General features: G+C 40.2%; 1 protein-coding gene across 1 annotated transcript in view; it reads right to left on the reverse strand.

The window, feature by feature from the left end:
- Positions 1 to 13402, reverse strand: part of LOC121925717 (partitioning defective 3 homolog B-like) — a 181044-nt gene that overhangs the window by 51970 nt on the left and 115672 nt on the right. Inside the window, exon 4 of the mRNA XM_042458209.1 lies at positions 1326 to 1405. Within this exon, the coding sequence (XP_042314143.1) occupies positions 1326 to 1405 (80 nt within the window). The remainder of the gene's footprint in view (positions 1 to 1325; positions 1406 to 13402) is intronic.

Here is a 13402-nt window from a genome sequence, read left to right on the forward strand (position 1 = left end):
CAAATATTGTGTTAAAAGTAAAGAAAAATGTTAATCATTACTGAAAAGTACAAAAAAAGGGTTCTTGTTTCAACTCCAAAAACTCCAAACACTGCAATATGGACACTTGTTTGAAAAACATGACATAATCATGCTATTTTAAACAACCTCTGGATTGCTCTAATGCATGGCAGGCATAAGGAGATGTTGCTATTCTTCAGTCGTAAATGTCAATATGTAGCCTATGGTGCAGTGTGATAAGATTGAGACGGAAAGCTGACTAGCAGGAGTCTATACTAATACAGACTGCCCCAATCAGTGGAGCAACAGATTTCTGTTTTACAGGCTGAGACAGAGGGACATCCCTTATTGGGGCTTCAAAAAAGTTTGGAAATGAGAGGAATTCAAAAGGGACATTTTACTAATTTTCTCACCACCAGCTGACTTGGGTCAGAATACACTATCAATGCAATCCTATTAGAGCTTGAAAAAGTTACTCTCTTGGGCTGCTGACACACTGCAGAAATAATGCAGTTTGACACTGCTTTAACTGCCATGTCTCAATGTTCTGCAATTCTGGGATTTGTAGTTTTGTACATATTTAGCCTTTCCAGAGCACTCTGGTGCCATAGCAAAATACAAACCCCAGGGTTTCATACAATGGAGCTGTGGCAGTTAAAATGGTGCCAAACTGCTTTATTTCTGCATTGTGGCAGCAGCCTTGGACTACAACTCCCCGAATGCCCCAGCAAGCAGAGTCCCTAGTACTTTTTAGCACCTCACAAAGTAACGTTTTGAATCCTATACATGTTTATTACAAAGTTAAGTATTATTAAGCTCAAGAACAGCAAATGCAGCACCCTTGGTGTACTGTGGTTAAGTCTGTGACCACAGCACTGGGAACTCCTCACAGCAGAGTTCTTTCATTGCTAGCTATGATTTTTATTACCACAGACTCTGTCTCAGTTAGGCCCTGCTAAGACCTGCTATAACTCTTCTGGAATAAGCTTTCCTCAATGCCATGTTCTTCCCCTGCAGATCATGACTCTTGCTGACATGTTCATTGAAAGAGACTTTACTCCCCTCACCCACCCCAAAATTGGCTGTCTAAATTATTAACACAGCTATAAAGATGGCACTAAATCATCAGCAGAAGGGCAGCATGACAAAATTGCAACATAATCTCTCATTTCAATGCCAGATGTCTGTTCGATGCAGATTTTGCTAAACAGTGCAATAGCAGGAGAAAATCCTCCCTGCCAGTCTGTGAAGGGAGTCTGCGTAGTAGATGTACATCAGTGTATTTATAAGAGACTGAAAGCTAATGAAATTAAAATAAATCTTACCTGGGTAAGGAGGCATATTGCCTTTCTATTCCTTCAAACTGGAGATGGTGTGAAGTCCCATCTGGAACTTTTCCAGACACCTGTAGAGAACAGTGCAATTAGAGATGAAGATCAATTATTCAACCCAGTTGCTGACAATGTTTCTGAAAATGATAATCAGAGAACAAATGATGCTCCAGCATGCCAAAATCAACAAAGAAGAACTGCTGGGGCTCAAGAGGAATCTGCGCTCAATCTTAGCACTATTAATAACGTGGGAAATTAGACTGAAAAAGTAGTGATGTTTCACACTGCCATCCCTTTTGCAAGCCAAAAAAGGTTCTCAAAATTTACACAGAATTTACAAATTAGTGTCCTCTATATGTGTTAGACTACACCTTCCATCATAATCCATATAGTGTTTGGGGAAGGTTTCCATAGGACAGAACTATGACAATTACAATGGTGTCAAACAACCTGCCTGATTTCAGCGAGGGTTGAAACTTCAAGATGCCCTCCTTTTCTAGGACATATCCTCCATTTCTCCCTCCTCTACAGGAGGAATTCCAAAATGTCCTCTTTCTTGCTCTCTCACTAGCTGTTCCCTTAGAGAGAGGTGTGTGTGTGTGTATCCCTTTAAGAACAAGGCTGCCTCCTGCCTCCCCCTCTTTGGCACAGCAATGAACCATGGGAAATCTGAGAACAGGGAGAATCATGGATATGGTATTCAGACTGCTGCAATTACGTGAAGAAAGTGAATTTGTGAATGAACTGGAAATGAAAACACAGTATTTTTGCAAAAATGCTTATTCCCTGATTAACCTCACTTTCTGTCTGGATTCTGACTGGTTTGTGCACAGTGTCGTCTGAAAAGCAATTGCAGAATTGTCCCTAATGCCCTGGATAACTCTGCATGGTCACCAGTTTAACCTTCCAATCTTCCCCGTGTGAAAAAGTCCAAATTACTCTATTTCTGCATTGTGGCAGCTATGGGAACTACAGCTTTATTTATTTCTATATTATTTAATTTATATCCTGCCTTTCTTTCAGCAGAGGATACAATGTGGCATACAGCGCTTTAAAAGCACAACACAATTTAAAAACTCTTAATACAAAAGTTAAAGCACAATTTAACTAAATTTCTGTTTAAAAACACATGTCAAAAATAGCATTATAAACATGTTAAAACAGCATTATAAGACGTTTATCACATAATATAAAAACACTGTGCCATGCCACGCCACCCAAATTAAATGCTTTATCTGTCCCAACACAATAAAAACCAAAAGCTTACTTAAATAAAAAGGCAGAAAGAGCAGGGAGGGAACCAACCAGATCTCCCAGAAAAGGGAATTCCTTAACTTGGGAGTAGCCACCAAGAAGGCTCTCTCTCATATGCTCACCAGGTGGGCTTGGCATGATGGTAGGACCAAGACAAAGCCTTTCCCTGTAGATATTAGAGCATAGGCAAGCTCATATGGTACAAGACTGGAAAACTGCTGCAAATCATAGTTAATATAAAACAGAGTGACAGGTTTTGGCATAACAATAATATGGTTAATCAAAAATGGAAATAAAAGCTTCCAGTCTCTTCTTTGCAGCCTTGCCGGAAGCCAGGGCCCATGTGCAGAATAGCAAACCACAGTTTAGCAATATGTCTGCACCAGATCGATGCTTGCTGATGTCTCTGAGTACTAAAAGTCCTCTTCAAATGAAGCAGCAATTCTTCTTTTAGCAAATGCAGAAGTTGCAGTCACTGTATTCCCTGTTTCTTACATCAGTATGAGTTCCCAGCTTAGGACTGCTAAAATCAGCAGTTTTACAAAGCAATATACTAAAAGGCCATTTAAAATCTCCCCCCCCCCCCCCAGATTAATGGCATAGGGAAGATTTAATGTCTTTTTCAAAACACTGTTAATTCATTTAAAATAAAAGAATAAATAGCACCAGACTTTCTGCAAAAAGTTTTTTTTTAAAAAAAAAAATACTGTTTTTTTTCTTCTCCCTGTCTAATGCACATAGCATATGCAATCTAAAATTAGCATGTTCCTCATGTTCTGCAGGTAAGACAATACTTTTTCCAGTCTTGCAAGTTAGGTACAATATGTTAAATTTTGTTGAACAGATTTAAAAAGTCGCTGGGATGGAAAGGCTGCGCAATGAGTTGCATAAACAATTATTCCCTTCTGTGTGCCATTTTCATGTTCAAACTCCTGGGAAAATTCTCAGGAGAAAAGAAGAGAAAGAGAGAGAAGCAGGTTGAAGCCATGAGGTTTAGGGTAAGAAGATCCAAGGGGGTTCTTGAAGGAAGGCAGAGAAGCCCAGATCCATCCATTCTTCCCTTTCAACAGCAGAGGTTTAGCACTATAGTCACAATACTAGTTGTAGTAAGCAGGGAAACAGGCAATAGTCAGGGACCCTCTGCCCACAGGCATCCAGTTCTATTCATCTCTGAATGCCATGTGCTTGATTGCAGCCCTGATTAGTGAACTTGTCTAAGGCCTGTTACAGACTGCCAAAATAAAGCTGCTTCAGGTCTCTTTGGAGGTTTGCTGTTTAAATGATGCATGCACCTTAAGAATCCAGAAGCTGCACCAAAGCTGCCCTCCAGTGCTTAGGAATGGAGTGTGGCTTTGGCGCGACCTCCGGACTCTTAGGACCCATGCATTATTTAAATAGCATACTTCGAAAGAGACCCGAAGCAGCTTTATTTTGGCAGTCACTGGAGATGAATTTCATTCCTAACAGTGGACCAATTTCATACTGGCTTTAAAGTCTCACTATCCGCAGCAAACAAACTATTGGAGACACGACAAAGGCCCTTTCAAAGTGACTGCTTCCAGGCTATAAAACCTCCTGCCAAGGGAAAGTTTAGATTAATTTTCTACTGACAGACAGACTCCTTTTTTATTTAGATAAGCCTCTGCTTGCCTGGATAACAAATATATTGACTTGGGAAAAGAATGGGTTTGGTATGGTAGGACCACACTAGGACTCTGGGAGTGCCTGTGCATGTGTGTCTTTAAGTCACCTGTCGAATTATGGCAACCCCATGAATTTCACAGGGCTTTCTTAGGCAAAGAGTACTCAGGGGTAGTTTCACCAATTCCTCTTCTTTATGGCCATATTCTGGCAGATCATTTTTGCAGATCAGAGCATCTTCACTGGTATATAATGTGGAATTTTGTCAAATCTAAAACAGGAGTTATAAAAACACAGTGGATGGCAGTGGTGCCTCTGAGGAACAGACAAGGGATATCTTGTGGCTTGTCCTACCTCACAGGGTTCAAAGTATGCTGTTGTCATAGTTGCATGTTGGAACTGTATACAGTTACCTTTCAGACATACAACAGCTAGTTGGTGGGTAGGGTCAGAAGGAAGAGTATAGTTAGAATAGGGAAGAAGCAGCGCTCAAAAGCATTGACGCATAAGGGATACATCAGGAATTACCAGAAGAATTACTGTTTTATGCTTGGTGTTTCAGATAAAAATAACAATATTTTTCTATCTATACCAGGTCTTTAAAAAAAAGTGAACAGAAACAGCTTCTAGTAGACTCATCTCATTCCAAAGAAATGACCAGGTAAGCATGGCTTCACTCCTGACCACAGAAAAGCAAGAGGAGCTATGCGCCTCTCTACTCCCTTTCTTTTTTCTAGAAAGTTCACGGTGTGCCTTCAAAGATCTGGGGATCTAAAGTGCTCACAAAGTAGAACAAGTTGCCTGGGCACCTTGAAGGGTTTTTGAGACAAGAATGTGTCAGGAATTCTTAAGTTCAGATGTAACAGCAGCAGCTGCCAAACCTTTTTTCAGCCCTCGTTCCCCAAATTCCACCATTCTTTAATTCCTTGCCCTTTGTCACCCATGTTTCTTGGTTTGGCGATAATACATCCTGTATACCTCATCCCAGCACTTTGCAACATTCCCCTTACCATCAGTTCATGTCTGCAGAAGGCATGAATACTGGAGCTCATTAGGAAACCTGATGACATTTTGCAGAGCTTAAACAACATTGTTAGATGATTATAGAAAGACAGTCATGCTTGCATATCATGTTGCTGTTCACTATATTCAAATTATATTCTGCATTCAGATGACACCATTTTTCTATTTATTATATATTATTTATTGCTTTTGTATCCTGCCCTTCTTATGAAAAGATCAGGGAAAAATTACAGAGCTACCTTCAAAAGACAGAAACAACCCCCAACAAATGGCAAGTGAGAGGGGTCTAAAAGAGGAGGTGGGTCTAATTATGATGTCCCTGTTCCCCATCCCATTCCACATGGGATGAATGTACATGAGTATTCTCATCAATTTTAATGGAATCCCAGCCAAGGGCCTGCACAGAACCAACATCCTTTATTTGTTCTCTCCATTTTTTACCAGAAGAAGCAACAAGTCCTTCTAGAAAACATAACAACCACTGGGGAGGGGGGAATAGTTATTCTTGACAGATTTCTAATCTAAGCAGTTGATGTTGTTGTTAGCTGCCCTTGAGTCAACCTTGTCTCATGGCAACCTTGTGGATGCGACATCTCCAAGTCCCTCTATCCTCCACTGCTCTGCTTACTGTATATATTCATGTATAAGACTAGAAATTTAGGTCAAAAAATTGATCCCCCCCAAAAAAGATTCAACTTATCCACGGGTCAGTGTAAGTACTGTATCTTAACTCTTATTTAAAAGAAGGAACCATCTCCTGGTGAAAAGCAAGAGTATAATATGTGAACCACCGACCCCCTCTACCGTCTCATCCATCCAGCCTTAGCAGTGAGCACAAAGAGTTTTGTCTACTGGAATTTTATATGACATTGGGCCCGTACAGACAGGCCAAAATAAAGCTGCTTCGGGTCACTTTGGAGGTCTGCTGTTTAAATGATGCATGCATCTTAAGAGGCCAGAAGCTGTGGTCCAGTCCTTAGGACTGGAGCGTGGCTTTGGCATGGCTTTTGACCTCTTATGATGCATGCATCATTTAAACAGCATACCTCCAAAGTAGCTTTATTTTGGCCTGTCTGTACAGGCCCATTGTTTCCTTTGCTTTATCCTTTAGATCCCTTGCAATATGCCCCTAAATTTTACCCTCAACTTATCTATGGATCATAGCAAAATCCATAATTTTGGCCCCAAAACCTGCCCTTGATTTATACTGTACATGAGGTCAATTTATAGTCGAGTATCTATGGTAGGTCTTGTAGAGTCTGGTCTGTGCCCTTCCTTCTTTGAATCTAGTCATCTGGCGTGTGGTCTTCCTCTTTTCTACTACCATCTACCTTTCTTAGCATTATTGTTTTTTTCTAATGTGTCATGTCTTCTCATGATGTGGCCAAAGTACAACAGCCTCCATTGAGTTATCTTGCCTTCCAGAGAGGGTTTGGGTTTGATCTGTTCAAGGACCAATCTGTTTGTCTTTTTGGCTGTCCACGGGATCCTCAGCACTCTTCTCCAGCACCACATCTCAAATGTGTTCATTTTCTTTTTCTCCTGTTAGGTTGTCTTAAATAATGGGGGACACTGCTAACAGGAGACCCTCGAGCATGCTGCTCAAAAGTATCCTCCACTCTTGTTCCCTATCCATGCTCTGAGGCTAACATGATATCAAAGTTGTGGGAATACTCTGCTTGATCCGGAGGAGCCAATTAGCAATGTACTGTGGCAGGGGATGTTCAGGGGCAAATGGTTTTCAAAGTAACTAACTGGGTATTATAAAATAGCTAATGTTGGAGATGACTTTATAAGTCTACAGGGAATAGGAAGTCCAGTAGTATACAAAAACACTTTTAAAAAAAGAGGAAAGGGAAAGAGAGGAAGAAAGCATTTACATTTGTTTACCAAGACAAACCTACACAGCTGCCATGCAAGGAAAAAGTGTTTTATGTTTACGTTATACCCGTCTTGTAATAGCCTCCACCATCCAATTTCTTCTTTTTTCTCTCTCGGCAAGAAGGAGTGGAGGGGGGAAAAAACCCTGCCAGTTGTTTGTGTATGTGCTCCGAGACACAGTTGCTATAGAAACTGATTGTGGATACAGTTTCACAAAATTTGGCTCCGCAAAGCTGGTGGACGGTTTGCTCAGGGTAATACTGTCCAGAGAGCTCAAAGAGCAGGCTTAGGCTGGGTACCTTTCATTAGAGGCTCAACTAAGCCCTTCTTCCACTTGCCATCTGTCTAGACACAAGTCAACATTTGTGAATCAGGGAAAAATAAAGACTATCAAACTAGATAAAAACATGCTGGGGGAGGAAGCGAGAGATATTAAGGCATGGCACTGGAAGCACCAGACTAGTTAAGATGTCATTATGGCTACTTGTGGTAATGACTGACTTTTAGATGGGGCCGTCTTGACCACAACAGGTTTTTCTACAAGGTGGAGGTCAAGCACACCACAGATATTAGCATAATGAGGATGCCTCATTTGCTTGAGCTATTATTTTCCTCCCATCTCCATTACAGAACTGTTTAGTTTAATCTTCTATCTAGTTGGACCTCTATATCCACGGATTCCTTGTCCACAGATTTAAGCACCCACAGCTTGAAAATATTCAAAAATTATATAAACTCCAAATAGCAAATCTTGGTTTTGCTATTTGATACATCATGTTACCACACCTTTGTATTTAATGGGACTTGAACATCCCCACATCTTGATATCCTTTAAGGACTACTAAATTCCTCTTTATTGCAAAATTACATACTCCTCTCAGGTTGCAAAAAACCACTGAAGAAGACAGTGACTGATATGAAATGTACTGGGGACTCAAACTCTCTGGAATTATTTTTCTCCCCTTGCCATTTATCCGTAATAAGATTTGACTAAAAAATAGCCATATTTACATGTCTGGAACCCACCCTGAGATCTTCTCATGCATATACATACATACATACATACATATATATACAGTATAATAAATATTTTAATACAGTGGACCCTTGTTATACGCTGGGGTTTGGTTCCAAGATCCCTCGTGTATAACAAAATCCGTGTATGCTCAAGTCCCATTAAATATAATGACATAGCAAAATGGTGTCCCTTATAAAAAATGGAAAATCAAGGTTTGATATTTGAAATTTATACCTTTTTTTTTTGCACATTTTCAAACCATGAATGCTTGAATCCATGTACAGTATAAAAACTCAGTGTATAAGAAGGGCCAACTGTAACATATTTCCTTTTGCAACAGGTTTTTGAAAAAGTGTACCATCACATTTCCATCCTCAATTTCTATATAAATTCTCCCACTCAAAAATAAATCCAAGTTTTATTCCATATACGGTCATGCACACACATGCATGCACATACACACCAATCCACTCCAAAACCAAACAAATACAAGAGCATAAAACTAGGGCAGAAAGTGAATATTTGTGGATACAAAGTAACTCTTCAAAAACAGGTTGAAAGAAAAGTGGTCACTTTATTCCTGTTTCTACAGAATGCAACAAAAGGAAACATTTTTAAAAGCCTTGAAGATGAAATTCACACAGCAGACTGGATTCTATATGTAACAACTATTTTTGGGAAAAAGCCTCAACTCTACAGGGGAGAATTTAGTTTCTGTCATATCTTAATTTTTTAATTATTTTTTTGGTATGTTCTTCTCTGGAAACAGTGTAATATTTTTTAAAGGACTTGTCTGAAGTCTCTGGATGCAAGTGGAACTAAATGGGTTTAAATTTAAGTACCACAGCTTAACTGATTTGTGAAACAGGCTGGAAAACGCCAAGAAATTTGGAGAAGTTATTGTGGGAGGGCTGTTAGAAGTGATCATTTCTGTCATTCCTGCTTCTAGCCTCACAGGAACAAAAATGTGCCCACATTTAGGGCTGCGAGTCTTGCATAAGATAAAGTTCCCTAGAGAGACGTAGATAGTTGCTCTGTGAGAACAAAAATCCCCCTTACTTTTTTCAGTGTGTCTTGAGAGACTGGCTTATAAGGTTCAGCCAGAAAACCATCACACCCTTTCCCCTCTTTCTAAGTGCCCTAATATGCTGGGAATTTGTAAGGAAATCTGTTGGGTTTTTGTTTTTTTGGGAACAACAAAATAATGATTTCCTCCCTTAATTTGCTACATTTATTTCCTCAGCTACAAGATTACTGAGTTTAATGGGACCATAAAGGCCTTTAGTGCACAATGTTATAGTGGTTTGATACTACTTGTTATGGGCAATGGCTTCATCTCCTGGAATTTGGAGATTTGTAGGTCACTGCAGGACTAAGAATTCTCTTCTAAGTTCAAGTACAATTCCACTGTTTATATATCTCTAGCATCTTACTCGCTAATCTACAAAATACCTCATTCACGAAATTATGAGTCTCTGGATTGTGTAGGACAGTCATGGGAGTGAGTGTGTGGTCAAACCGCTGCTATTAATTAGGGTAGTTACATTCTTACGTTCCAGAAACATATGTAATGGATTGCCATCTGAAGGATGAATCAAACACAGGGCTTTTCTAAATTCCCTTTTCACTGTACTCCAGTGGCAGCTTCTTCAGTGGGTGTCTGTGGTTGTGTCCACAGGATCCTAACATTGGTTCTCATGCAGTATTTAGCATTATCTATCAATTCAAGTTGTTTTTTTAAACTGCCAGGAAAATACTGTGTTTTTTAAAAGTACAGTAGTAGTATGGAAGTGAGGTATGGAAACCTGAAGCACACTAAATTGTTAATTTGTCAACAATGTTGCTTGTGGATGTGTCAACAGACCACAGCATAGGCTTCCTTTACTGTGAAGATACTTCTCCAACTTCTGACCACCATTCTACTTGTGAAATCCCCCTATCACTCTATTCATGGTCCTTTTTTTAATTTATATTTTTTGCATTACTCCAGTATAGTGCTACTGATGCTTCCTGGCACAATTCTTCACCATCTAGTCTTGTGGCATGTGGATGGGGGTGTTGCCACTAACAGCAGAGAATACAGTTTTCCTCCCTGCTGCAGGACTCCCATGCTAGAAACATAGGAGCTTATCACATGGGCCCTGTTGTTGCTGGCCTGCCTCTCTCCCCCTCAAGATGGTGGTCAGAAGGAGGGCTCTTCGTCTTTCAGGCAAGGCCTGTTGTTGCTGGCCTGCCTCCCTCCCCCTCAAGATGGTGGTCGGAAGGAGGGCTCTTCTTCTTTCAGGCGAGGCCTGTTGTTGCTGGCCTGCCTCTCTCCCCCTCAAGATGGTGGTCAGAAGGAGGGCTCTTTGTCTTTCAGGCGAGGCCTGTTGTTGCTGGCCTGCCTCTCTCCACCTCAAGACGGTGGTCGGAAGGAGGGCTCATCTTCTTTCAGTACTATGCAGATCCAGGAGTGTAGTTGGAGCAGGGGCAGGATGAAGGAACTGCTACTCTCTGCCCAAATAAGTATTCTCCCCACAATGAAATTTGGCCCCAGTCTCCAAATTTTTAATATCGTAGTCCTTAAAACTTCAATTGAACTTTTAGAGAGATAGGGAAAAGAAAAATAGACAGGCCAAGTTACCAAGGGAGTGCAAATACAGCAAAGAGTTCTAGGTGTGAATGATTTTCAGTATCTCACTTTGCAGAAGGGGGGGGGGGTTTGAAGAAAAATTTCATTGGGGCCAGGATTTCATATTTGGGGAGAAACGCCATCCTCTATTCTGCTTCATCCCCATTAGCTACACTCCTGTGAAAGTAGTTAGGTGCCACTGTCTCTCCACATTTGAGAGTTGGAGCAGAACACAAATTTTCACCACTATACTACTGAACTATTAATGTCCCCAAATCATTAAAACCCTTACACATCTGGGGATGTAGTTTAGCTATCTACACATCTCAAGAAGTGCTGCATCCTCAGATCTAGAGACTAGAAGCACCAAGGAACAAGGCATGGGAAAGGTAAGGAGTTCAGGAAAATCAAATTGCAGAGTTTGGCTTCCTGTGTGGCTTGCACAGAAACACATCAACAAGCAATGTTAAGATGAACAGAAGGCTTGCAACAAGACCCAGTAAACAATTGTTTCTGGAGGAGCAACCTGCATTGAGGTCTATATAAAATTCACTACCTAGGCAAATAGGCTGTTGTTGTTATTGTTGTTAAACCACTCTTGGGTCAATCTCAACTCATGGCAACCCTGTGGATGAAATATCTCCAAGACCACCTATCCTCCACTACTCTTCCCAGTTTCTGCAGATTCATACCCATGACCTCCATAACTAGGTTCATCCATCTAATTTGTGGTCTTCCTCTCTTCCTAATTATTTCCAGTTTCCCCAACGTTATTGCCTTTTCTAATGAGTTGTGCCCTCTCATGATGTGACCAAAGTACAACAGCCTCAGTTGAGTCATCTTTCCCTCCAGGGCACTTTCAGGCTCGATCTGCTCTAGGACCCACCTTTTTGTTCTTTTTTCTGTCCATGGTATTCTCAGCACTTTTCTCTAGTGCCATATCTCAAATGAATTTTTCTTTTTGTTCAGTTTCTTAATTGTCCAGCTCTTGCATCCACATATGGTAATGGGAAATACAATTGATTGTACGATTCTGACTTTCGTGTGTAGTTGTATATCTTTGCTCTTTAGGACCTCTTCCAGTTCTTTCATAGCTGCCCTCTCCATTCTTAGCCTTCTTCTGATTTCTTGACTGCAGTCCCCATTCTGATCTATGTTTGATCCCAGGTATAGAAATTCCTTTACTATTTCTATTTCCTCATTGTCTAGATTGAACTTGGGAAGATCCTCTATGGGCATTATTTTTCTTTTCTTTATATTCAACAGTACGCTTGCCTTTGCACTTTCTTCCTTGACCTTTCTCAGTAGTTGCTCTAGGTTGACAATGTTTTCTGCTAATAAGAAGGTGTTGTGTGCATAACTTAGATTGTTGATGTTCCTTCCTCCTATTTTCACTCCTTCTTATGTGTCATATGCACAGTACAGGTACGCATCAGAGATTCTTTTAAAAATCTGTACCTATGAAGGCTCAATATAATGAAGCCCTAGAAGATGCCGTTTACTAAGATCTTAAAAAGAAATAAAAAGAATGGGGTTATTACAATGGGGGAGAGATTAGCCAGAGTAAAGAAAGCAAATATTGTTTCGCAGAACAGAGGTCCTGGTGATGTGTGTGAAATTACAGAATATGTAAAATGAAGATGTCAGTCTATAGAACTTGTTGATTTCAGAAATCATCCCAAACTAAGAACTAAACAAAATGTACATAAAATGCAGCAATAGCACAAATCAGGGGTGGGAGATCTTTATGCCAAAAGGGATTTGGTTTCTTTTCTACCCAAGCCTTAAACTCCTCCAATCTGAGATGAATGTAAAATAGGTGCACAGAAAATTCAGATGAAGGATTACAAAACAAGCTGCCTTTGAGGACATGTGTAGTCCAGAACTGTGATTTCTGTACTAAAATTGGATCATGTGCAGAAATCCTTTTTCTTATCTCTCCCTCCATCCCATGATCCCAGGAGTCTAATTCAGAGGGATAAAAGGCTTTTTCTTGTGGCCACTGCTAAACTACTGGAAGTGAAAAACTCTTGTACTTCAACTAGAGATCTACCAGTAGATTTCACACTATCTTTTTTCTGCTGTGGAATGAAAGTATTTTGACAAAGATAAGACTTTATTTCACATGGAATCAACTCATTTCTAACTGCAAAATCACTGACTATAAACCTAAAGTTCTGCTATAGTTTACATTAATGTTTGCAGAACTAGTTTCTCAAAAGCAGTATAGGGGGATTATGCTTGAACATTTTCTCTGTGGTAGGTGGGAGACTATGGCAGGCAAAATGTTCAGGATTAGTATCCTGACCTGGTATGATAACAGCTAGCCTCTCATACTAGGCCAGATTCTATCCTGCTATTGCTCTTTGAGGTTCCAGTTCAGACGAGCAGCAATTCTCATCAGCTGCCAGTTTTAAATTAGCCAGTAAAAATATCTTGCAATAAGAAATTATCACTGCCATGCATCAATGGTAACAATCAGGCGATGGACAGGAGAGGGAGAATAAGTGGACAGCTATTTTTGCCATGGGTTTGAGTCTATGAATATTAACATGAGACAAAGGGAAAGAATAAAAATGTGAGTGGGTGTGTTATATAATTCAATCCAAGAGAAAAGAAGTGCAATAAAAAGAGAAAGGGGAG

The sequence above is a fragment of the Sceloporus undulatus genome, chromosome 1 (assembly GCF_019175285.1).
Source record: "Sceloporus undulatus isolate JIND9_A2432 ecotype Alabama chromosome 1, SceUnd_v1.1, whole genome shotgun sequence".
Lineage (NCBI taxonomy): Eukaryota > Metazoa > Chordata > Lepidosauria > Squamata > Phrynosomatidae > Sceloporus > Sceloporus undulatus.